The sequence below is a fragment of the Indicator indicator genome, chromosome 4, assembly GCF_027791375.1.
Source record: "Indicator indicator isolate 239-I01 chromosome 4, UM_Iind_1.1, whole genome shotgun sequence".
Classification (NCBI taxonomy): Eukaryota; Metazoa; Chordata; class Aves; order Piciformes; family Indicatoridae; genus Indicator; species Indicator indicator.
Genome location: NC_072013.1, coordinates 33,218,178 through 33,243,836, shown reverse-complemented (window position 1 = coordinate 33,243,836; position 25,659 = coordinate 33,218,178). Strand labels below are relative to the sequence as shown.

Genomic DNA, 25,659 nt, shown 5'->3' with positions numbered 1-25,659 from the left:
TGTATGAGAGCTACTGTGCTGTTTCAGATTAGAATCAAGAATGGTTTGGGTTGCAAAGGACCTTTAAAAGTCAGCTAGTCCAACCCCCCTGCAGTCAGCAGGGACATTTGCAACTAAAGCAGGTTGCTCAGAGCCCCAAATAACATGACCTGGAATGGTTTCAGGGATGGGGCACCTACCACCTCTCTGGGCAACCTGGGGCAGTGTCTCACAACCCCCAACATCAATTTTTCTTCCTTAAATCTAGATTAAATCTCCCTCTTTTAGTTTAAACCCATCAGCCCTTATCATGTCACAAAAGACCCTGCTAAAAAGTCTGTTCCCACCTTTCTTAGAAGCCCCTGTAAGTACTGAAAGGCCATGAGGTCTCCCTGGAGCCTTCAATTCTCCAGGCTGAACAACCCCAACTCTCTAAAGCCTGCCCTCACAGCAGAAGCATCCCACCCTCAGATCATTGTGGTCTCTTCTGGGCTTGCTCCAACAGCCTTTTGCCAAGGTAGCTCATTACTGAATGAAAGTTATCATAAGCCAAGTTCTGGTAACCACAGTAGGTAGCAGTCTGGTTCACAGACAACCCGCAGACCCACCTTAAAGAAAGTTCAGCCATACAAGACTGAGGAAGAAGACAACAAAAGAAAACTGGAAATGTAAAGCTTAAGAAAATACTACTGCTCTAGAAACCAGCAAAACTCAGACACAGATTATTTATGCTGTTGGCTCCTGCATTTCAAATTAGAATTTAACATAGAATTCAAATTAAGACAGAGTTTATTTCAGAAATCAACTAAATGCTAACAAATGGACAAGGAGATGAGCTTGACGTGCAGCTGGGAAACCAAGAAGGCTCCAGAGACTCCACCCCAGCCTACCCTTGGGGCACCTTCGTCTCTTCTCTTGGCCAACTGCCTCTGCAGCAAGTGCTTTCCACCCTTCAAGAGCTTAAATTAACATAAAAAAAGACATTATATAGGAAGAAGCCCCAACCCAGCAGCACTATATTGCTGCTGTGGGCTGCTGTTCACAGTAAGGATGTTCTCAGTGAACATGGGCAGATGGGTGCTGGGTCTCCCGCCTCTGGGCTCCACTTACTCTGCACTGCTGCTCGTACTCGCTTCTCATCTGGGCCAGCCTCTCCTCCTGCAGGAAAAACTCTGCACTGCTGGGATCCAGGTCACCAAACTGAAACAACATCAATGGGATCCAGTTATTCTTGCCACCCAATGGTCCTGCTCATCCCAGTCCTGCAGCTTGGGCCCTCACCCCTCTGTCCTTTTACAGAATCACAGAATCAATAAGGTTGGAAAAGACCTCAAGGATCATCAAAGTCACCCAAGACCTCATGACTACTAGACCATGTCACCAAGTGCCACGTCCAATCCCCTCTTGAACACCTCCAGGGATGGTGACTCCACCACCTCACTGGGCAGCACGTTCCAACATCTAACAACTCTCTCTGTGAAGAACTTTCTCCTCACCTCCAGCCTAATCGTCCCCTGGCACAGCTTGAGACTGTGTCCTCTTGTTCTGGTGCTGGTTGCCTGGGAGAAGAGACCAAACCCCTCCTGGCTACAACCTCCCTTCAGGTAGTTGTAGACAGCAATGAGGTCTCCCCTGAGCCTCCTCCTCTCCAGGCTCCCAGCTCCTTCAGCATCTCCTCATAGGGTTTGTGCTCCAGACCTCTCCCCAGCCTTGTTGCCCTTCTCTGGACATGTTGAAGCATCTCAATGTCCTTCTTAAACTGAGGGGCCCAGAATGGACACAGTACTGGAGGTGCAGCCCAACCAGTGCTGTGTACAGGGGTACAATGACCTCCCTGCTCCTGCTGGCCACACTATTCCTGATACAGGCCAGGATGCCATTGGCCTTCTTGGCCACCTGGGCACACTGCTGGCTCATGTTCAGCTGCTGTCAGTCAGTACCCCCAGGTCCCTCTCTGTCTGGCTGCTCTCTGGCTGTCAAATACAAATTCTGCTGGTAGAAGATAATGAGCAAACTCCCTAAGAAATGCCAGCTCCTATCTTACCATAGTTCTTATGCTGACTTTGACTGCAGACCACAGCCTGCTACCTTAGCATGCATACATCTCAGACAAACAATCCCAGCTTGCTGGGTGAGAGCCCCAGTGTGTTGTAGAACCACAGAATGGTTTAAGTTAGAAGGGACATTTAAAGGTCAGCAGGGTCATCTGCAACTAGAGCAGGTTGTTCACAGCCCCACATAACCTGACCTGGAATGGTTCCAGTGATGGGGCATCTACCACCTCTCTCGACAACCTGGGCCAACGTCTCACCATTCTTCCTTCTCTCCAATCTGAATCTCCATCTTTTAGTTTAGACCCACCACCTCATGTCCTGTCATAACAGACCCCGCTCAAAAGTCTGTCCCCAGCTTTCTGACCAGCCCCTTTAAAGCACTCAAAGGACACAAGAATCTCTGCCTGGAGCCTTCTGTTCTTCAGGCTGAACAACTCTCTCCATTTGGCCTCACAGAAGATGGGTTCCCGCCCTTGGATCTTCCTTGTGGCCGCCTCTGGCGCTGTTCCAACAGGCCATGTCTCTCCTGTGCTGAGGACTCCCACACTGCAGGTAGGATTTCAGAGTGGAACAGAGGGGCACAATCCCCTCTCTTCACATGCTGCCCATCAGCAGATGAAGCCACCTGAGCCTTTGCCTATAGATGCACACTCAGATGAGCTGCTGCTGCAGAAGCTGATATTCTGATGAGTTTACTGTAATACAACCAAGGTGACCTCAGTTTTCACCTAAGCTCAGCAGAGATGCCATCTAACACCTCACCTATGTATCGTCTTCCCTAGAAGGACCTGCACATTGGGTCTATCCAAAACTACATGCTGGGAAAAAATACCCCTGCAGAGATGTGGGATGATTGCTTCATACTCAGGATCCCTACTCTTAATTAGTATAAAACTACAACTAAGATGGAGTATCTTCAATTTCCTTAACTACAAGTCAGTCAGGTGGTCCATGTCAACCACTTAGACACATCTGGATAAGGACCTCAAAAGCCTCCAGTTATTAGTTAAATTGGCAGCTTGAGGGTAGTAACTGAAAAGCAATTTAATTCTGGACACAGGCTGGAAAGAGGAGGAATTACCTTCTCAGCCAGGACATTCTCCAAGTTCCTCTGGAGTTTGCTTGCCAAACTTTCATACTCAGCCAGTTTCTCCCCTGTTTCCAGTAGCTCGTTTTCCAGGCGGCTGTTTTCCTGGAACAAATGAAAAATCCCACCACTGCCTCAGCATTTGGAGATGGAAAAACATTAGTCCATGGTAAGTCATTAGAAAAACAAATCATCTGCCAGTCAAGTCAAAGCATGATCACAGAAGCACGATGCTCTTCCTGCTTCAAGAGAAGAGAGGAATTGTGAATCCATGACCAGCTCACAACCCCTGCGCTCCTTTTGCCTTTCAGGTGGTGTTTCAGGTGCTTTACAGTTGTCCTCATGTTCACAGCACACCCAGCTCCTGCAAAAGCTGCTTGCATGGCCATCTGCAGGGGTGTATGAGCTCTCTCTGAACATCAGATCTTTTGATGTTGTTCTTAAGACAACACCATTATTTTTTTGTTTGTTTTTTTGAGACTTGGCGAAAGTTTAATTTTATGGTAAGGCATTGGGTCAGATAAAAAAAAAAATAGAATTTGTGCTTTAAGTGTTTTCTAAAAACATATTGAAAACTGGCTGAACAACAGAGTTCAGAGGGTCATCATCAGTGGGACAGAGCCAACTTGGAGGCCTGTGGCAAGTGGTGTTCCCCAGGGATCAGTACTGGGTGCAGTTTTGTTCAATATCTTTATCAACGACTTGGATGAGGGGATTGAGAGTACCCTCAGCAAGTTCACTGATGATACAAAACAGGGGGGGCTGGCTGACACCCTGACATCCAACGTGACCTGGACAGGCTGGAGAGCTGGGTGCAGGCAAACCTCATGAAGTTTAAGGACAAGTGCAAGGTCCTACATCGGGGGAGGAATAACAACAGGCACCAGTACAGGTTAGAGGCTGCCCTGCTGGAAAGCAGCTCCACAGAGAAAGACCTTGGAGTGCTGGTGGATAGCAAGTTCTCCATGGAACAACAATGTGCTCTTGTGGCCAAGAGAGCCAATGGGATCCTGGGATGCATCAAGAAAGGTGTGTCCAGCAGGTCTAGGGAAGTTCTTCTACCTCTCTACTCTGCCCTGCTGAGACCACACCTGGAATACTGCATCCAGTTTTGGGCTCCCCAGTTCAAGAGACAGAGACCTGCTGGAGAGAATCCAATGGAGAGCCACAAGGATGATTAGGGAACTTGAGCATCTCCCCTATGAAGAGAGACTGAGATCCCTGGGGCTATTTAGTCTGGAGAAGACTGAGAGGGGATCTCATCAATGTGTACAAAAATCTGAGGGGTGGGTGTCAAGTGGAGGGGGACAGGCTCTTTTCAGTGGTTCACAATGATAAGACAAGGAACAATGGGTTCAAACTTGAACATAGAAGATTTCACCTCAGCATGAGTAGAAACTTCTTTACAGTGAGGGTGACAGAGCCCTGGAACAGGCTCCCCAGGTGGGTTGTGGAGTCTCCTTCTCTGGAGCCTTTCCAAACCCACCTTGATGCATTCCTGTGCAGACTATCCTAAGTGATCCTGCTCTGGCAGGAGGGTTGGACCTGATGATCTCTTGAGGTCCCTTCCAGCCTCTGATATACTGCGATTAAAAATAATCTAGGAAAAGGATGTGAATGTCTGATCACAGACTCACAGACTGGTAGGGGTTGGAAGGGACTCTGGAGATCATCTAGTCTAACTCTTCTGCTAAAGCTGGGTCACCCAGAGCAGGTTGCCCAGGATTACAATGTCCATTTGGGTTTGAAATCTCTCCAGAGAAGGAGACTGTCAAGATGTACTGTCTCCTGGCTGGACATCCAACCATCCAGCAAGGCTGACAGCCCATCCTCTAGCTGTACACACACACACTCTGCACTTGATGGCAGCAGAGATTTGAACTGAAGCCTTATGAATCCAAGGAGAATCACAGAATGATGGGGGTTGGAAGGGACCTCTGGAAATCATCCAGTCCGAACCCCCTCCCCTAAAGCAGAGTCACCCAGAGCAGGTTGTCCAGGATCACAATGTCTAAGCAGGATTAGAATCTCTCCAGGGAAGGAGACTCCACCTCTCTGGGCAGCCATCTCTAGGACCTTCACAGCAAAATTTCCTTCTGTTCAGGTAGAACACCCAGGATTACAGTTTGTGCCCATTGCCTTTTGTCCTGTCACCAGCCTCCACTGAAAAGAGGCTGGCTCCATCCTCTTGACCCCCACCCTCTAGATATAGGACCATAGAAGCATTTCTGTTGGAAAAGACCTCTAAGACTGAGCCCAACTGTTGACCCAACACCACCATGACCATTAAACCATGCTCTTCTCCAAAGAATAACCTATCAAGATGACCCAAAACCCCAATCTCATCCATCCACATCTATATTGCTGCCAAAATCCCTTTCAGCTAACTCCACATTCGTCATGTCACATCCTCTCAACAACGGCTTGCTCCCTACTTCCAGGAGGCAAGGATGTCCCAGGGGAACCCACCAGCTGCATTTCAGTCCCTGTTACCTTCAGGGAAAGGGCCAGGCGGTCCCTCATGTAGTTCTCATCAGTTTTCAGCTTTTCTATTTCCTGCTCCAGCTCCAGCCGCTGTTTGTTAGCCTGCTGCAGGATTTGCTCCCGCTCTCTCCGGAGCTCATTCTTCAGAGCTGCAATCCGTTCCTTGTACTCCTCATCCAGCTTCCTACAAAGGCATCGGGAGGTAAGAAGAGCTCATAAGAAGCAGCAGATGACAAATACCATGGTTGTGGTTATCTGCAGGTGTTGAGCCACTGCCTTCATCACCAAGTCCCTGCAATGCCATGGCAGTGATGCCAGTGAGGAGGGGAGGGATGAACTGGGACACCATACCTGAGGTTGTACTCATTCCGGCGCTCAATTGCAGCATGGTGGTCGTCCACTTCAGAAGCCATCAGGGACTTCAGCTTCTCAGCTTTTTCCAAGTCTGACCGCAGCTTCTCTTTCTCTCTGGCCACTTGGTCAACCCTCTCTCTACAGTAAACACATCCAGCCTGGATTAGCTCACTTCTCCCAGCTCCCCAAAGAATGTACTTGCAAGAGGCTCATCACAGAGTAGAATCATAGAATGCATTGGGTTGGAAGGGACCCTCAAAGGCCATCTTGTCTGACATCCCCCTGCCCTTCAATTAGCAGGGACATCTCCAACTAGATCAGGGCCCCATCAAATTTGACCTTGAATGTCTACAGGGGTGGGGCTTCCACATCTCTGGACTGCTGGAACAGGTCCAGAGAAGGACCATGAAGATGATCAGAGGGCTGCAGCACTGCCCGCACTATGGGGACAGGTTGAGGGAGTTGCGGCTGTTCAGCCTGGAGAAGAAAAGGTTCCAGGAAGACATTTAGTTACTAGATATGAATAGTAATCTTGAAAGAGCCCACAAGAAGGGCAGGTTAGAAAGGGCTTTGAGGTAGTGGAAATTGTCCTTCCCTGTGGCAGCAGGATTGGAACTAGATGATCTTTAAGGCAATTCCAATCCAAACCATTCTAGAGTTCTAAGATTCTATGATTCTAACTTGCTTCAGACATGTCTTCATATCCCCATAGGTCCCAAGACCTCAGCACTTGAACTCCTTGGGTCCAGCCCTGTTGAATTGCAGCTCTGTGCCATTTTGCCCACTTTCTGTCCCCCTTATTACTACTTGTCATTTTATTACCTTTATCACTTCATCCAGTCTGGCTTCGATCACAATTTTGTAAGATCTCCCACAAGGATCATCTAAACCCAACCTTTGGTGGCAAAAGCATGTTCCAGACAAGATGGCCCAGCACCCTGTCCACCCAAATCTTATAAGTGTCCAATTTTGAAGACTATCCACTGGAGAGAGCATTCCAATGGATGACTGGAATATATTGAGATATGTGTTGGTGTACAAGGAGATGTTTCCTATCTCCTACACTCTCAACAGGGAAACCTGCACAAAGAGGCCAGTGTGAAGTCAAACTGAGTTGACTTTCAAATGAAAAAGGTTAGGGAGCTTGATGGTTTTGTTCCTCACCCACACCTCCATCACATGGCAAAGCACGTGTAACACTAATGCAAGAAGTCAGCTGGGATTACAGGCAATGCTCATCAACTTGTACCAGCCTCAGGGGAGACCTTCTCACCCTCTACAACTACCTGAAAGGAGGTTGGAGCAAGGTGGGGGGGTTGGTGTCTTCTTCCAAGTTACAAGCGATGGGATGAGAAAAAAACAGCTTCAATTTGCAGCAGGGAAGGTTTAGGTTGGACATGAGGAAAAACTTCTTCACCAAAAGGGCTTTCAAGTCCTGGAAGAAGCTACCCAGGGCAGTGATGGAATCAGCATCCCTGGCAGGATTTAAAAAGCCATGTAGATGTGGTGCTGAGGGACATGGTTTAGTGATGGACTTAGCAATGCTGGGTTAACAGTTAGACTCAAGGATCTTAAAGATCTTTTCCAGCCTAAATGATTCTATGATTCTAAGTTTTACAGTCCTTGGCTATCAATGCCTGCTACAGAGTGCAGCGACCATCTCCAGATGGCAGAACAGGGCTGGGAACAGCTTCCTGCTTTGATTATTGGAAATACATTTTTCTGCCATACTTAGGTTTGAGTGTTTAACCCCTGCAAAACAAGAGAGTTGGAAGTTTCTGCCCAAAGAACCTAGTCTAGAAACAGCAGCACCATGCTGATGCCCCTGGAAGAAGGACTCCGAATCACCATTGACTTACAGCAAGTGTTTTATCTCCGTTTTGAAGCTTGCCAGGGCTGCCTGGTGGACTCCATTCTTGGTTATTAAGAGCTCATTTTCTAGTGCCAGCGTCAGCTCCGTCAAGTTCACCTTCCCATCCAAGCTGAAATCCAAAGCCTGCAAAAAGCACCACATCGTTAGAGCAGAACAAGCTTCCTGGCCCTGCGAGGAGCCTGGAGACATTTAGTAGGTGAAGTGACAGGATAAAATGAGGAGGCTCAGGAAAGATCTTTGCTTGCTGATTAATCTGTCACACAGAAATGCCTTGGGGGCAGTAAACCAGACATCTCCACCACCTTCCTGCATTAAAGAGCTGCTGCCAGCTGTGGAGATGGAGAGTGCCCTGGTTAGGCTGCAAGACCAACAGGAAATTAATCCCACACTTGATTAAAAGTCCTCCTTCTCTAGAGGAATTAACTACATTGGTCTTTTTACAGCCTCAAACGCTGCAGGGACATGGTTGAAGATGTTAAACTAAACCAATGCAGACCACACAGAAGCAGCCTTATAGGAGGTTTTTGATAGCAAGGAATTGGAATAGGCTGCCCAAAGACATCGTGTAGTCGCCATCCCTGGAGGTGGTGGACATGGCACTTTGGGACATGGTTTAAAGCAACCCGCAAAAGGCAAAGGTGCATCATGCACATCTGGTGGAAAGAGGCTGCCCAGAGAGGTGGTGGAGTCACTTAAAGCTCACTGTCTCTGGAGTCATTTAAAGCTCACATTGATGCTGGCCTGTGCAACCTGCTCTAGGTGACCCTGCAGTGGCAACAGGCACAAACTGGAACCCAGGAGATTCCATCTGAACAGGAGGAGAAACTTGTTTGCTGTGAGGGGGCTGGAGCCTTGGAGCAGGCTTCCCAGAATGGTGGTGAAGTCTCCTCTGGAGAGATTGCAGACCTGCCTGGACTTTGTGATCCTGGGCAAGGTGCTGTGGATGCCCCTGCTTTAGCAGGGGAGTTGTACTGGATGATGTCCAGAGGTCCCTCCCAACCCCCATCACTCTGTGAAACAGTCCCAAGTTACCAAGCAGAGGGTACATGTGGGTTTTAAACGCTGAGCAATGGCAGTTTATTCCAGCCTGGATGTTCAATATCCACATGGACATTAAATACCAGGAGAAATCTGCCACCATCCATTTTGGGAACAAGAGGAAATGGCCTTGAGTTGCACCAAGGAAGATTCAGGTGGGATATGAGGAAGAATTTCTTCACTGAAAGGGTTATCAGGCATTGGAATGGCTTGCCCAGGGAGGTGGTAAAGTCCCCATCCCTGGAGGTATTTAAGAATCATGTAGATGTGGTGCTGAAGCATGTGGTTTAGCCAAGGACTTGTCAGTGTTTGGCTAATGATTGGACTCAATGATCTTAGAGGTCTTTTCCATTCTAGGCAATTCTGTGAGCCCACCAATGGCCTCCAAACACACATGTGGGATTATCTTCTCCTGTCCATGACTTTAACTAGACGAACAGGGAAGGGGCTTTAATTCAGCTATCTGATTTGCAACCCCCATTATCCTTTCACTCCACATAATAAAACACTAATTCCTGGGCAAGGTTTCAAGTGCTGTCCTCCACACCTCAGCAGAAGCAAGAATTCAGGTCATCTCATGCTAAAAGGTTTGTAGGTGCAGCTATTTAGGGAGCTAAAAGGAATTAAATTGCTTTCTACAAATATAGGTGACCTCTTCCACCCAAGCTGGAAGTCATGGGACATTTTTATCACTAATTTCTAGCTTCTCTGGGATGCACCAGTCTTTCAAAAAGGAAATTATTGGAAAGTTCCCAAATGTCTTGCCACTAGAACTGGGAATGTTAAAGGAGACAAAAATATCATCACAGAACGGTTTGGAAAGGACCTTAAGGATCATCTAGTTCCAATCCCTCTGCCATGGGCAGGGACACCTCCCACTAGACCAGGCTGCTCAAAGCCTCATCCAATCTGGCCTTGCACGCCTCCAGAGAGAGGGCATCTGTGACCTCCCTGGGCAACCTGTTTCAGTGTCTCACCACCTACCCACATCCCATGCTGGGGTAAAAAAAAAAAAAAAAAAAAAAAAAAAAAAAAAAAAAAAAAGAAAAAGGAGGATCAGAAGGATGGGGCTGGGCTTTTTGCAGTGGTGGCCAAGGACAGGAAAAGGGACAATGGGCACAAACTAGAACACAGAAGATTCCACTTGAACTTAAGGAGAAGCTTCTTTGCTGTGAGAGTGCTGGAGCCCTGGAGCAGGCTGAGCAGAAAGGTTGTGGAGTCTCCTTCCCTGGAGAGTTTCCAAACCCACCTGGATATTTTGATCCTGGACAAACTACTATGGGTGACCCTGCTTTAGCAGAGGGGTTGATCTCCAGAGGTCCCTTCTAACCCCCACCATGCTGAAATTCTGTGAAAAAAAGTGAGATGGAGTTTTCAATTACCTTCAGGATCTCTTGGCTGTTCTCTATGCCCTCCTGGTGCCAACAGTCAAGGACACCCTCCACGCAGCTGTAGCCCATCCCATCATCCAAGCTGGAGAAGAGGCAGAAGCCGACGGTGTTGGGCATGGCCGAGGGGGTGGTGGTTCGTCTCCCACTTTCATCAAACGACTGCCGAGAGAAGGGAGAAGGTGGGACAGGGCATGGGCAGAGCCACCCCGCCACAAGAAAGGCTTAGAAATGTAATTTCACTAACAGCGCTCTGGAGATTAAGGATTAAGAGCTGCTTTTCCTCACTGCCAAGCAAATACCCATCAGGAGCACCGTGATTGACCTCAGGCACTGTTGTGTGGCCAGGCGCCTCGGGCTTAGGATAAATTCGAGGAGGAACAGTTCCAGAACTGTTCTCAATTCTCCAAAAGTGTTCTCCAGTGTCCATTTTTGGGTTCCAATTTTACCTCCCCTTAAAAGGCTGAAGGGAACATGTGCACAGGTGCTTTTGCTGTAGCCCTCAAATTCTAGACTGATTGTAGAAGATTGTTGTGGTTAAAGCTGTACATCTCTGGCCCTGGCTGCCACTTGCACCTAGAAATACAACCTGAAAGCTTGTGGTGGTTACATCTGCACATCTTCAGCCCCAGCTGCCACCTGAACTTGTTTCTGTTCATACAAGTGATGGCTCTCAAGCCTGGGGTGGCTGAAAGATGACCAACTGTGCCTTGGAAGTGTTCTGACCTTGCTTCTGGTTCCTTTTTGCTTTGTGTTACACGTAACGATGATCATGTGCTGAATGGTGGTGCAGGGTTGGGATGGGGAGCAGGTTTGGTGGCCTTGTGGTACCAGCACCAACCTGGCAGTAGGACAGCAGCACCCTTTGGCACATGGTTCCCAGCAGTGCACCCCTGGGTACCCAGCTAGACATGGCCAGTCTCATGGCCATGCTGACTTCCAAATTTCATCGTAGGGCATCTGACATCTTCCCTTCCCTGGCTGCTGGTTCTGCTCTGGGAAGTGTCTCTCCTACTTGCAGGCTGCAGAAACTGCTGTCATAGAATTGTGGAATTGCTTAGGTTTGAAAAGACCTCTAAGATCATCAAGTTCAACCATCAACCTAAAACCATCATACAATCAGAATTATAGAATCAGTCAGGGTTGGAAGGGACCACAAGGATCATCTAGTTCCAACCCCCCTGCCATGGGCAGGGACACCTCACACTAGATCAGGCTGGCCAGAGCCTTATACAGCCTGGCCTTAAACACCTCCAGGGATGGGGCCTCAACCACCTCCCTGGACAACCCATTCCAGGTTCTCACCACTCTCATGGTGAAGAACTTCTTCCTCACGTTCAGCCTGAATCATGGCCATTAAGCCATGTCCCAAAGTGCCATATCCACGTATTTCTTGAATACCTCCAGGGACAAACTGTTGAGGTTGAAAGAGATCTTAGAGATCAAGTTCAACCATAGTCCAACCAAGCTCACAAAATTCAAGCTCTCTCTCTCAAAAATAAAATGGAGATGTGGGACTTGCCTGGCCAGAGTCAGCCAATTCAAGGTCACTGCTTCCCCACACATCCAGCTTATCTCATTTGCTTTCTGCATTTCACAGTTTGAAAGAGTCCTTCCAGTATTTAAAATGAGCCTACAGGGAAGCTGAGGATGGACTCTATCAGGGAGGGTAGTGACAGGACATGGGGTGATGGTTTTAAATTGAAAGAGGGGAGATTTAGATTAGGCACAAGGAAGAAATTCTTCACCATGAGGGTGGTGATACACTGGAAAAGATTGCCCAAGGAAATGTTGGATGCCCCAACCCTGGAAGTGTTCAAAGCCAGGCTGGATGGGGTTTTGAGCAGCCTGGTCTCATCTGTCCATGCCCATGGCAGAGGGTAGAAACTAAATAATGTTTAATGTCCCTTCCAACCAAAACTTCTATGATTCTATGACCTCTAAGGCATGCCACTTTAAAGGGGAGCCATCTCCCCTTTGCTTTAAGAGCATTTTCTGCTTTATCCTCCCATATTCCCTGACCAAGCCTGCAGCAGCTTAACCCCATCACTCTTGCTTGGGGTGGAGGTGGTCGCATCCCTGGAAGGGTAAAGCAGAAGCTGCCATCAGCTACCTTGATATGGGAGGAGAGCCATCACGGCTACATCACCACAGTGACAAACCACAGAATCACAGAAGCATTTCAGTTGGAAACAAATCTTTAAGATAGAGTTCAACCATTATGCAACGCTGCCAAGTCTGGTGCTAAATCACGTCCCTCAGCACCACACCTCTACATGTTTTAAACACTTCTAGGGATGGGGATTCACCCACCTCCCTGGGCAGCCTGTTCCCCTGCTTAAGAACCCTTTCAGCGAAAACGTTCCTTCTAATATCCAAACTAAACCTTCCTCTGGTGCAACTTCAGGCCATTTCCTCTCATCCTATCACTTGTGGCTTGGGAGAAGAGACCAAACCCCACCTGGCTCTAACCTTCTCTCAGAGAGTTGTAGAGAGCAATGAGGTCTCCCCTCAGCCTCCTTTTCTCCAGACTGAACAACCCCAGTTTCTTCAGCTGCTCCTCACAAGACCTGTTCTCCAGCCCCTTCAATGGGGAAGAAGAGGGGAAGACATGCTGCAAGGGCTTTGGTCAGGACTTGTACTCCTGCTTTTACCCCAGGATCCAGCTCAGTTTCTCACCTGCATGGAGAGGTGCCGTTTCAGCTGTCGGTACGGAGTAGATGCCGATGGTGTCAATGACTTGCCATTTTTAAACAAGCCATAGAAGAAGTCCTCCACGCTCATGGTGCCATCTTGCTCCAGGTTATGGAGCACCTCTTCAATCACCTGCAAGTCGCAGAGAATAGAAATCACACCTCGTTATTGCAAAAAAAAAATACTGTGGCAACAATTTGGCTCAGCAGAAAACATCCTATTCCCAAGGCTCTACAGAAATAAGAGAGCAAAACAAGAGTTACTGTCACACTGCAGCAGCCTGACCACCCTGGCACCTTCATACAGAACCTTCACAGAGTCACAGACTGGTACGGGTTGGAAGGGACCTCTGGAGATCACCTAGTCCAATGCCTTTGCTAAATCAGGGTCACTCCCAGCAGGTTGCACAGGATCACAAGTTCTGGTGGATTTGGAATCTCTCCAGAGGAGACTCCACAACCTCACTGGGCATCTTGGTTCAATGATCCATCAAAGTAAAGAAGTTCCTCCTCATGTCTAGATGGAAACTCCTCTGTTCAAGTTTGTGCCTGTTGCCTCTTCTCCATATAGGAAATGCAGAGCCACATACACTGTGAAAATCCTGTTTGTAAAACCTCCTGCTCATCTTGGAGGAGCATGAAAACCCCTTTGTTTCATCCTGCTCTTGAACAGGGTAATCTCAGGGATTCAGTTCAAAGTAATGAGAGAGAATCCAAAATCCTAGCAGTTTGGGAAGTGACCAAGCAAAAACCAAACCAACCAACCAACCAAACAAAAAAAAAACAAAACCCAAAAACAAACCTAGAAGACACTTCAAGGTTATAATAAATCTGGTTCCTGCTTCAGGGCAGTCTGCTCTCTGAAAAGCAAGACCAACCTTATTAGAAGCAGAGATGCTAAGATGAAGCCTTCACTTTTTCTTTGTCTAGGGTATATTTTTTTTTTCCATTTTCTGCTTTAATATCCTGAGAACATTTTGTTGCAAAGGAAACCTGCTCAGAAACAGGTTTTCTAAAAGAAATTATTGTGAGCCATGTTATTTTAAGGTGGAACAAAACTTCAACTAATTCTTTAATAAAACTAAATCCTAAATTGACAAGAGACTTCTTTTTCCTCAATAAATCATTTTCTTGTGGACTCTTCATGTGGAACATAAACTGCCCATGGGTCTCCTCAAAGCCAAATCAACCATCTATGAATATTTTAAACTCATATTTACTGTCTTAGCTAAAAGATTTTGGGGCTTAAGGAGACACGGTTGGAATGCAGGATGTGTTTTTACGTTTCAGTTGCCTCTGTGATTGCAAGAGAAGCCACGCACGCTACGGTGCCAGCTGCCTTCCCCTAGAGCAGCCTCCCATGCCTGATGGGGTGACACCAACAAACGTGCTGGAAAGCCACAAGCTGGAGCTGAAAACCACCTTCCAGGTAGCAACCTGGTTAAGCACAAGACATACTTTGTGAGGGCTACACTAAAGCCCAGGTGCACTCACCTCCCCAGCTGCCGTTTGGAGCCCATACTGCTCACAAATGGACACAAGCTTTTTGCGGTTCAGGTGACCATCCCTGGTGATGCCAAGGTGCTCACAGACCTCCTGCAGTTTCTCTTCTATCCAGTCTGGGGTGGGCAGTGATGTTCCAGGGGAGGCATTCAGGTCATCTGGGTTCCAGAAGCGCAGCTGCCCTGGAAAAGGAGGAAACTGCTTGGGTTTCTGTCCATCTACTGCACACAAGTGATCACCAGAGCACCTGGGGGGTTTGCACATCACAGAGAACTTGCTGCTCAGCATAGAATCACAGATTGGTTTGGGTTGGAAGGGACTTTTACAAGGTCATCCAGTCCAACCCCTCTGCAGTCAGCAGGGACATCTGCAACTAGAGCAGGTTGCTCAGAGCCCCAAACAACCTGACCTGGAATGGTTTCAGGGATGGGGCAGCTACCACCTCCCTGGGCAGCCTGGGCCAGTATCTCACCACTCTCAGCATAAACAATTTCTTCCTTCTATCTAGTCTAAATCCAATAGCCAACACGGGCTGGGGGCCAGGGGAAGGGCAACCCTACTGACTTCACTGCTAGCATGGAGGGAGAAGGGACCCTTCTGGGCAGTTATGGGATCAAGGCAGAGGACTGTAAGGGGAAATGGTTTTAAATCGGATCAGGGTAGATTTAAACCAGACATGGGGAAAAAGTTCTTTACTGTGAGGGTGGTGAGACACTGGAATGGGCTGCCCAAAGAAGTTGTGGATTTCTCACCCTGGAAGTGTTTAAGACCAGGATGGATGAGGCTTTGAACAACCTGGTCTAGAGAGAGGTGTCCCTGCCCATGCCAGGGGGTTGGAACTAGATGATTTTTAAAGTCCCTTCCACTCAGGCAGTTCAATGAATCTATGACTGAACGAGTTCCATATCTAAATACACCTTAACTGGGTCAAGAACTTCAGTGGTTGCCTGTCTTCACAAATGTCACCTCCCAAGTGGAGCTGCCCAAACTCCCATCCCCTTTGCTTGTAAAGTGTAGTGTCTGTTTTGATCTAGGCACTTCCAAAGAGCTCTTCAGGGGAAGAAAAAACCCAATAGCCAGCTTGAACACATCTCCTCTACTTCCAGCAAAGCTTGGAGTGCATTTTCAATCAGCTGGAAACAGAGTTACTAGACACAAACCAGTCACAGCTTGCTCAGCTGCAAACACTTCCACCCACTACCTCACTGTGGGGCTGGGAAAGTGGCTTTTGGAGAAAAAATTTGGTCTTTTCAGATGGAACAGGGTTTAGAGAGCAGCCAAACTCTGAAGAGGTGTTGAAGCAATGAAAAGCTGCAACATGGCAGAGTCCCATCAATAAGGCACTTTAGTGAGGAGCAAACCCCATCTTGAGCTGCTATCTGCAGGCCAGCTGGAGCCTTGTATTTGTACACCAAGGACCTTGAACTCTGCACGCTGCAGGTTAGTGCCAAAGGCCAGCAGTCACCTTAGGGTCACCCTTCAGGACAATTAGGAAACATTTAACTAGTGGTCCATGCTGACATCTAGTGCCTACCAGGCTCCACTACAGCCAGCAGCCTCAGGACAGGGCGGGGGGACCAGGACATGAACACTCTCAACTGGGACCCCCAAAAGCTGCTGCTCAGGGAGCTGCTGGAACCTGGGAGACTGAGAGCACCAACAGCAAGGAAGCTTCTCTACCAAGCAAGAGGGAGAAGAGGGCAGAGGATAAAAGGCACAAGACTGTGCCCCAGGGCTAAAGCCCTGCTTTAGATTTCATTCCCAGCTCACAGCTGGCTTGTCCCACACCAATCATCTTCTTGACCACACCAGGCTGGGACCCCTCAGAAGGCTTGGAACCATCTTACTGTGCTTCTCTGATCCATATTCAAAGTTAAAGAAAGAGAAGCAGCACACAAAGGTGCTGCTGTTTGCTCTTACCCTCAGCCTCATACTCCTCGCTGTCTCGTGTCTTCCAGTGCTAGGGAGAAAACAAAAGGTTCCTGAGTTATTACTAGTGCAAGACATCACCCATATGAAAGAGACTCCACAATCAGCATCAAAAGAGCTACAGGGCTCCAACAACGCTGCCAGGCTTTCATCTCTCTGTTCCCCATGGGCTGGGCTGGCAATCCACAGCTCTTTGATGCTGCCTTTTTCTGGCATGCAAGGTTCTTCAGTGGGGATAAGTCACAGCTGCAGCAGAAGATGCCTAAGGCCCCATAAATGACCTATGAGAGGTGGCACAGTCAGGTAGGGTGATGGAGAACGAGGGATTTGCCCTCCAAGCAAACCATACTGCTTGTCTGAGGGTGCAGGGAAGATCACATGAAATTGTAAATTGTTTTGGTTGGAAAAGAGCCTTAAAATCCATCAAGTCCAACCAATAACCTAGCACTGCCAAGTCCACCACTAAACCGTGTCCCTCAGTACATCTACACAACTTTTCAGTCCCTCCAGGAATGAGGACTCCACCACTGCCCTGAGAAGCCTCTTCCAGGCCTTGAAAACCCTTTCATAGAAAAATATTTCCTTAAAGTCCAACCTAAACCTCCACTGGTGCAACCTGAGGCCATTTCCTCTTGTCCTGTCACTTGTCACCTGCTGCATATAGGGCTCCACCTGAGTTTGGGTTATTCTTTCATTCCCATAGGTCCTGCACACAGCCAGACCTTTGATGGTTTGGGTTGGAAGGAGCTTTTATATCACTCTAAGACATCTGTTCCCAGAGCAAGTGCAATTTGGGAAATTAAGCTTCTGCTGCTTTATGCTTCCCCTTTTCATAGTAGCAGTAAGGTTGGAAAAGACCTCTAAGATCACCAAGTCCAACCATCAATGCAACACCACCATGCCCACTCAGCCATGTCCCCAAGTGCCACATCTACACATTTTTTTTAACACCTCCAGGGATGGTGGCTCCACCACTTTCCTCAGCACTTGGACATCTGCCTGCATAGCCTGAAGCCTGGCAGCCTCCACTTATCCAGATCAACTCCCAAACCTCTGATAACTGTAGGTCTAGTTCAGCAGATGAAGCCCTGCTGCCAACAAGCTCTCTGCTGAGGTGGAATTAAGAACAACATACTCTTTACCAGTCTTAAGCCATCCCACTTCCTCTGCGGCAATGCTGCATCAGGTCAGGCCACACCAGGAGCAGGGCAGAAGAACCTTGTTTGAAATTATTTCCCCATGTGCTACACATTGTCCTGTCTCTGCCACCCTTGTACCAGCTGAGGATATTTACTCCCACACGATGCTCAACGATAGTAACTCCTGGTTCAGCAGCAGCAGATGTTGCTTCTCCACCACTACTTCTTGCATGTGCGTGACTGATGGATTTGAAGTCAAAGTCACCCAGGACATGAAGAGGCTCTAAATCATCATATAAAAAGTTCAACACGTCTCTTTCAGATTACAGCTAAAAGCCATTAATCTACAATGTTGCCATGGAAACTGGATTAGGTCACCAGACTTTTTTTAGCTCTGCTGCTCACTGCCATTTCATCTGCTGGACCAGGGCTGCAACATTTCTCTCCACGGGTTGGTAGGGTTCTCTGCATCACCTCTGCTTTCGGGGACAGACATGGGGCCAGAGAGGTGGTAGAAGCCCCATCCCTAGAAACATTCCAGATCAGGTTGTTTGGAACTGTGAGAAACCTGTTTTCCTTGAAGATGTCCCTGCTGACTGCAAGGGAGTTGGACTAGTTGACCTTGAAAGGCCCCTTCTGACCCAAGCCATTCTGTGAATTAGGAATGGAAAAGATGGGATTTAAACTTTGCTCTTCCAGTAAGAAATCAGCCTGGAAGAGGTTGGAACCTGCAGCTCTGGACAAAGCCAAGAATATATATAATACTGCACTAGAAAGCTGCAGATTTTGACCCAAAAAAGTGATCCTAGCAGGACATCACTACTGAGGTATTAATGTAGCAGAGTCACAGAATGGTAGGGGTTGGAAGGGACCTCTGGAGATAGAGTTCAGCCCTCTTGCCAAGGCAGGGTCCTCTAAAGAAGGTCACACAGGAACACATCCAGGTGGGTCTTAAATATTTCCAGAGATGGAGACTCTCCCACCTCTCTGGGCAGCCTGCTCCAGTGCTCCACCACCCTTAAAGAAGTCCCTTCTCATATTTAGACAAAACTAAATTCTTGGTTTGCCAGATAAACCACCAGGGAACACACACATAAAGCAAGACCTGAGGCAACAGGTACCACCAAGTTGCTACCTGCAAAAAAACCAGAAAACAGCCCAAAAATAGGTCTGGCAATCCCAAACTGATGTCATCCCAGCCCATAATTATCTGTACCAATGGCCAACTTTGTGCTGAGAGATGGTATCTTTGCTAGACAGAGCTACCACCCTGCAGTCACTTGTCTGTGGAACAGAGGGAAACCAAAGGGAATTTGGGTAGTGATGCTCAGAATGGGGGTCCACATCTGTCTCCAAGTCTTTTCACATAAGCAGCATGTATGTTTATAGAGAAACAGACCTAAACCATTCGGCACCTGAGCTTCTCACCTCAGGGACTTTCTAGTGCACAAGTCCTATGAGGGGCAGCTGAGGGAACTGGGGTTGTTCAGCCTGGAGCAATGGAGGCTGAGGGGAGACCTTCTGGCTCTCTGCAACTCCCTGAAAGGAGGTTGGAGCAAGGTGGGGGTCGGTCTCTTTTCCCAGGCAACCAGTGACAAAACAAGACACAGTCTCAAAAGCTGCACCAGAGAAGGTTTGGGCTGGATCTTAGAAAGAAATTCTTCATAGAAAGAGTAATTGGCCATTGGAATGGGCTACCCAGGGAGGCGGTGGAATCATCATCCCTGGAAGTGTTTAAAAAAAGACTGGGTGAGGCACTCAGTGCCGTGGTTTAGTTGATTAGATGGTGTTGGGTGATAGGTTGGACTTGATGATCTCGAAGGTCTCTTCCAATCTGGTTAATTCTGGCCTCGAGTTACACCAGGGGAGGCTTAGGTTGGACATTAGGAACAATACAGGAGGGGGGCTGCAAGCTGGAAACCCACTACCACTAAGTCCAGGTAGCTCGTGTGACCTCCTCCCTCTCTGTGCCAGGGTCCCACTGTGGGCAGCTCGGGGGAATCCTTTGTGCAGTGAAGGCTCCCGGTCGGCCACCACCGGTGGGAGGACAAAGAGAGGCCGACGCATGCCGATGCCATTGTCTCCCCCGCGGCGGAGGAGCTACAGCTGGCGGCGGGTCAGGCGGCGCTCGGCGTGCCGGCGGCGGGGACCCCAGGAATGCAGCATTCCGCGGGCAGCCGCGGGCCCGGCTGGGCCGAGCGGCAGATGGCCAAAGGCTTTCAATGCTTCGGATCGGAGCAGCATCTGCAGCTTGTGCCGTTTGCTCCTGGTGGCCTCTCCCCATAATAAGGCAGCAACTTCTTCCCCCACTGCCATCTGCTTCAGCGAGACAGACCTTTGTTCTCCACCAGAATATATTGCTAATTAAAATGACGATCGGGAGCGCACACAGAGCCCTGCTCAGCACTGCACGCAGTCAGGTGAGCCCTCACACCAGTGCTCACGAACCCCATTGCATAGAATCACGGATTCATAGAATGGTTTGCATTGGAAGGGACCTTCAAGATCATCTACTTCCAACCCCCTGCCATGGGGGACACCTCTCACTAGACCAGCTTGTTTAAGGATTCATCTAAGCCAGCCTTGAACACCTCCAGGGAGGGGGTATTCATGACCTCCCTGGGCAACTTGCTCCTGTGTCTCATCACCATTCTTCCTCGTTTCCAGTCTAAATCTACCCTTCTCAACTTCCAATCCCTTCCCTCCTATCCTATCACTACAAGCCCTTGTAAAAAGTACCTCCCCAGCTTTCTTGTACTCCCCTTTAGGTACTGGAAGGCTGCCCCGAAGTCTCCCTGGAGCCCTCTCTTCTCCAGATGAATAGCTCCAACTCTCAGCCTGTCTCCATAGGAGAGGTGCAGCAGCCCTCTGATCATCGTTGTGGCCTCCTCTGGACCTGCTCCAGCAGTTCAATATTCCTTCTTATGCTGGGGACACCATTTCTCCTTCCCCACATGCTTGCCCAGAGATCAATTCCTTGGTTGGAACAGTCAGAGCAGAGAGCCTTGAAGGACAGCAAATACCCACACCTGGCTTTGTCAGCTGCCTTCAGCTAGAGAGCACCAGAGTCCCACCAGTCCCAGGGGTGCATTGCTGGGAAATATGTGCCAAAGGGTGCTGCTGCCCTACTGCCAGGTTGATGCTGGTACCACAAGGCCACCAAACCTGCTCCCCATCCCAACCCTGCACCACCATTCAGCAGATCATCATTATATGTAACACAAAACAAAAAGGAAACAAAAGCAAGGTCAGAGCACTTCCAAGGCACAGTTGGTCATCTCTCAGCCACCCCAGGCTTGAGAGCCCAACAAGACCCATCACCTGTATGAAGAGCAACAAGCTCATGTGGCAGCTGGGGCTGAAGAGGTGCAGATGTAACCACCACAAGCTTTCAGGTTGCATTTCTAAGTGCTTTCATGGCTGCAGCTCCATTAGCACCACATCCATAACACCACAAGGGCCATTAGTTTCTCATCATCCATCAGCCAAGTAGCATCCGTAGGGAATTTAAGGAAAATGTCTTTCCTTTGAGGGTGATGGAGCACTGGAAGAGGCTGCCCTGAGAGTGTTTGTGGAGTTTCCTCCTTTGGATGCATTCCTGTGCAACCTGATCTAGGAGTACTTGCATTAGCAGCGGTTAATGATCTCCAGAGCTCCCTTCTGAATCCTACCATTTTATGATTCAGTGATGAAGCCAGGAGGGTCAGAGGGAACCTCAGGATCCCTACACCACCCTTCTGCTCTCAGCAGGGTGAATGCTGAGTTCAGACCCAGCTGCTCATAACTTTGTCCAGTGGAACGTGGGAAGCCACCAGGGATGGAGGTCATGGAGCTTCCATGGGCAGCCAATCCCACGCACAGACCAACCCTCCAGCCTCTCGTGTTTACAAAGAGAAGGAAGCCTCTCAGACAGAGCCTGAGCCCTTTTAATTGGCACTGGTTGAAAGAAAGCACCAATTAAGCCACACTGCCCCAGTTCTCAGGCCAGCAAAACAACGCTGGGCTGGAGACAGGCTTGTGGAGCAGCGTGTTTCTACACACAGCAGGAGAAAATTGCAAAGGCTGTTTTGCTGCGTCAAGACTCAAGAAGTCAATGCTTCAGGAGGCTCCTGATGAGCTTTTTGGCCACAAGACACCATCCCCTCCCCACCCAATACCTCCAAGCAACTAATTTCTGAGCATACCAAGGGGATCTTCTTTTAGGGACATGAGAGTGATACTGATAAAGATAAGTAAATAAATAGGGATTTTTGCTCGAGATGGAAGAGGATTAATCATCTCACCCACCCCAAAACGTGCAACAAGAGATCCCATTGGGAGACAGGAGCACAGTGTGGTTACTACCAGTTGAGTTAATTAAGTGACCTTGTTAATCAGCTAACTTCTCATCATAGAACCATTGGAAAAGACCTTCAAGAGTGAGTCCAACCATTAGCCCTTCTCTGTCAAGTCCACCACTGAGCCACATTCTCAGGCACCACATCTGTATGGCTTTAAAACACCTCTAGGGATGGTGCCTCCAGCACCTCCCTGGGCAGCCTATTCCAATGCCTGACAACCCTTTCAGTGATTTTTTTTTTTTTCCCCCCCCAACATCCAACCTAAACCTCCCCTGGTGCAGCTGGAGGCCAGTCCCTCTTGTTCTATCACTAATTACTTGGGAGAAGAGACCAACACTTACCTCAGGACAACCTCCCTTTAATATCTCCTTCACAGCTAAATCAGGAGTCACATTGGAGTGGCTGCTTCCACCAAAGGACATTACTTCCCTAAGGGCTGTGGGCAGATTAACACCGATTTCAAGGCCAAGGCAGCCCACAGTGGCCAGCATCAGGAGATGGATGAGCACCCTCGTGACACTGAGTAAAGGTTGTCAAGAACAGGGTAAAGAAGCAGGTTCTGGTGGAAATGCTTGTCTTCAAGTTGTGTTGTTTTTTTCCATTATTTTTAAACTCAGTTGCATAGGAATGTCACTGGAAATCTGAGAACTGGAAGTTTCTCCATTGCTTCCCCATGCAGTGTTAAGCAGGTGCCTACAAAGTTCCCCTTCATCTCTAGGGAAACCAGGAGAGACAGAGGAGGGAAGAAAGCAGCAGTGTTTCTCCTTCCCACTGGAAAACTCCCACCACACACTACTGAATCAACAATACTTGGCAAACTGGGGCAAGGCTGGAATGAGCACAGCTCCAGGGAAATGCTGCTGTGGTCATATCCCAATGCACACCACCAAATCCAACTGCTCTTCACCTTTTAGAGGGTGGCTACAAAGAAGATGGAGACTCCTTTTTTATAAGGAGTCATGGACAAGATGTGGGTTGACGGATACAAGTTACTGGGGAGATTGAGGACAAGAAGACAATCAGCTCTGTCCCCTCACAAGTGGTGGAGTCCCCAACATTGGACACTGAAATAGGCCATCAAGAGAGGTTGTGGATGCCCTGGAGGTGTTCAAGGACAGGTTGCAGAAGCACACAAGCTTTTTACTGGAAAAAGAAGTAAAAGACTGAAAGTTGGTGGCTGTAGATTCAGGGCACTGTCCTGCTACGGAGCTCTGCTGCTCACCACCCCTCTGCCCAAGAGCGCTGGAGCCACAGCCAGACATTTGCAGATGAGCTAATAAATGAGGACATGCTCCTTCTGCTCCCAGCCCACACTTCATTAGCCACAGAGGCAGTGGAACAGCCCTGGTTTAATTGCTGGCCAGTTCTTCAGCCAGCAGCTTGGGGAGGCCAGCGGTGCCAGCACCCCCTGCACGTCACCGGTGCGCGTCACGAGCCCAGCTCCTCCCCAGCTTCCCACGGCATGGAATCTGAGGCTGGACAAGGGAAGTACCACCTGGCATGACTGAGCCACAGGGAGAGCTGATCATTATCTTAGCTGGGAAGACCCCAAGGGCGTCCAAAACACTTTAGGGTGGTGTGGGGAGCAGCTGAGGTTATGAAATCACAGAGTGGTTTGGGTTGGAAGGGACCTTTCAAGGGACCTTTCCAACACCCCCAGCAGGGTCATCTGCAACTGCAGCAGGTTGTTCAGAGCCCCCAGTAATCTCACCTGAAATAGTTCCAGGGATGGGGCATCTACCACCTCTTTGGGCAACCCAGGCCAGGGTCTTGCCACCCTCAGTGTCAAAATTTCCTCCCTTCTCTCTGGTCCAAATCTCCCTCTTTTAAACCCATCACCCTTTGTCCTGTCACAACAGGCCCTGCTTCAAAGTCTATCCCCATCTTCCTTATTGACTCCTTTAAGCACTGAAAGGGCACCAGAAGGTGTCCAAGATGATCACAGGATATTAGGGGTTGGAAGGGACCTCTGGAGATCGAGTCCAACCCCCCCTGCCAGAGCAGAACCATAGAATCTATCACAGGTCACACAGAAATGCGTCCATATGGGTTTTGAAAGTCTCCAGAGAAGGAGACTCCACAACCCCTCTGGGGAGCCTGTTCCAGTGCTCTGCAACCCTCACAGTGAAGAAGTTCCTCCTCTTGTTGAGGTGGAACCTCCTGTGTGGTAATGTATTACCCCTTTACCCCTTGTCCTATCTCAGGATGCAACTGAGAAGAACCTGTCCCCTCCCTCTTGACACCAAGCCCTCATATTTATGAACCTTTATTAAATCCCCTCTCAGTCTTCTCTTCTCCAGACTAAACAGCCCCAGGGCTCAGCCTCTCCTCACAGGGCACATGCTCCAGTCCCTTCATCATCCTCGTAGCTCTCCATTGGACTCCCTTGAGTAGATCCCTGATGATGTTGTGGGGAGCAGTGATGCCTGGGGATGACAAGCCCACCTCAGCACCTAGCCCCTTGCAGCTCACCTCCTGGCAGTCAGTGGAAGCAATGTGCGTGGGACATGCCTCCTCGCCCAGCGGCTCGATGACGGTCACCTCGGCAAAGTCCTCCACCGACTCCTGGAACTCCGGCAGGGACCGGCGGCCGTAGCGTTTGCCGCCTTTGATGTACTTGGGTTGTGCTTCTGGGGAAGAATCTGTGGAAGCCAAGAACAAAGCACAGAGGTTAACATGATTTGTGCAGATCCAGCTCTCAGGTCAAAGCACACAAGGCTGGTTTGGTTGCAGTATTTCAAGTGTTGAATTGCCACCACTGTTCCCTTTGGGCAAGCACTAGCAGCTGCTCCTTTCCAGGACCATCACCTTTACCATAGCATTGGGTCTGATGGGTTGGAATTAGTTCTACCCCAGAAAAAATAAAGGTGGAATCTGGGCTCCATCTTACCCTTCCCCAATTCTCAGATCAAATGTGGTCTTTTAATGGGATGAGATAAAGAAACAAAACAAAACAAAACAAACCGCAGCCCCGAACCTTACAAACAGCCTGGAATGGAAAGTCCATGAGATGCTGCACTAATCTTCATTAGCTGCACTGGGCAGGTTTAATTAGGGCCAGCATTGCACTTAGGCAGCTTAAGGCTCCAGATTATGCAGGCACCTGGGTGACTGCTGCTGCTTCTGTGGATTTAAATCACAGCTCCATGAAAACACAACTGGGTGAGTGGAAAAAAACTGGGCAAGTTTGGAGGTGAACATCTCCTGGAGGAGACACCAGCAGCTGATCCCGGCAACGGCAGGGCAGGTCCCAGCTTGTGCTGTGCAACTAATGCCAACTGCAAGATCTAAATAACCCTTTGGAGCCATCATCTAATTACGGGGGGGGGCGGGGGGGGGGGGGTTCTGCTTGCATTCCCTCTCTCCAGCTTCTGCTTGCACTGCTCATCTCCAGCTTTTCACAGCAAGCTCCTGCCATTGGGGACTGAATTATCCAAGAACAGTCATGGATGGGGATCAAAAGAAGACAAACATAAATAAATAAGCACATTTTGGGCCATTTTCAGTGAGAATAAGAGAATGCTTTGGGTTGTAAGGGATCTTTAGAGGTCATCTAGTCCAGCCCCCACCCTGCAATAAAAAGGGGGACACAATCACAGATTGCACTGGGTTGGAAGGGACCCTCAAATGTCATCTCGTCCAATACCCCTGCAGTAAGCAGGGGCACCTCCAACCAGATCAAGACAACACCAACTAGATCAGGCTGCTAAGACACCCATCAAGCCTGACCTTGAGAATCATCATTGCAGGGTGCAAATTAACCAGAGGACCAAATTAACCAGGGATTCAATTAGGGGA

The 25,659-nt window shown here is 48.8% G+C and overlaps 1 protein-coding gene across 1 annotated transcript in view; it reads right to left on the bottom strand.

Moving 5' to 3' along the window:
- NIN (ninein) overlaps positions 1-25,659 on the bottom strand; it is a 76,594-nt gene that overhangs the window by 34,732 nt on the left and 16,203 nt on the right. Inside the window, exons 3-12 of the mRNA XM_054400312.1 lie at positions 24,334-24,503; positions 16,374-16,413; positions 14,445-14,635; positions 12,937-13,083; positions 10,252-10,419; positions 7,818-7,954; positions 5,956-6,096; positions 5,614-5,788; positions 3,115-3,225; positions 1,090-1,179 (exon numbers count right to left, since the gene is read on the bottom strand). Of these exons, the coding sequence (XP_054256287.1) occupies positions 1,090-1,179; positions 3,115-3,225; positions 5,614-5,788; positions 5,956-6,096; positions 7,818-7,954; positions 10,252-10,419; positions 12,937-13,083; positions 14,445-14,635; positions 16,374-16,413; positions 24,334-24,503 (1,370 nt within the window). The remainder of the gene's footprint in view (positions 1-1,089; positions 1,180-3,114; positions 3,226-5,613; positions 5,789-5,955; positions 6,097-7,817; positions 7,955-10,251; positions 10,420-12,936; positions 13,084-14,444; positions 14,636-16,373; positions 16,414-24,333; positions 24,504-25,659) is intronic.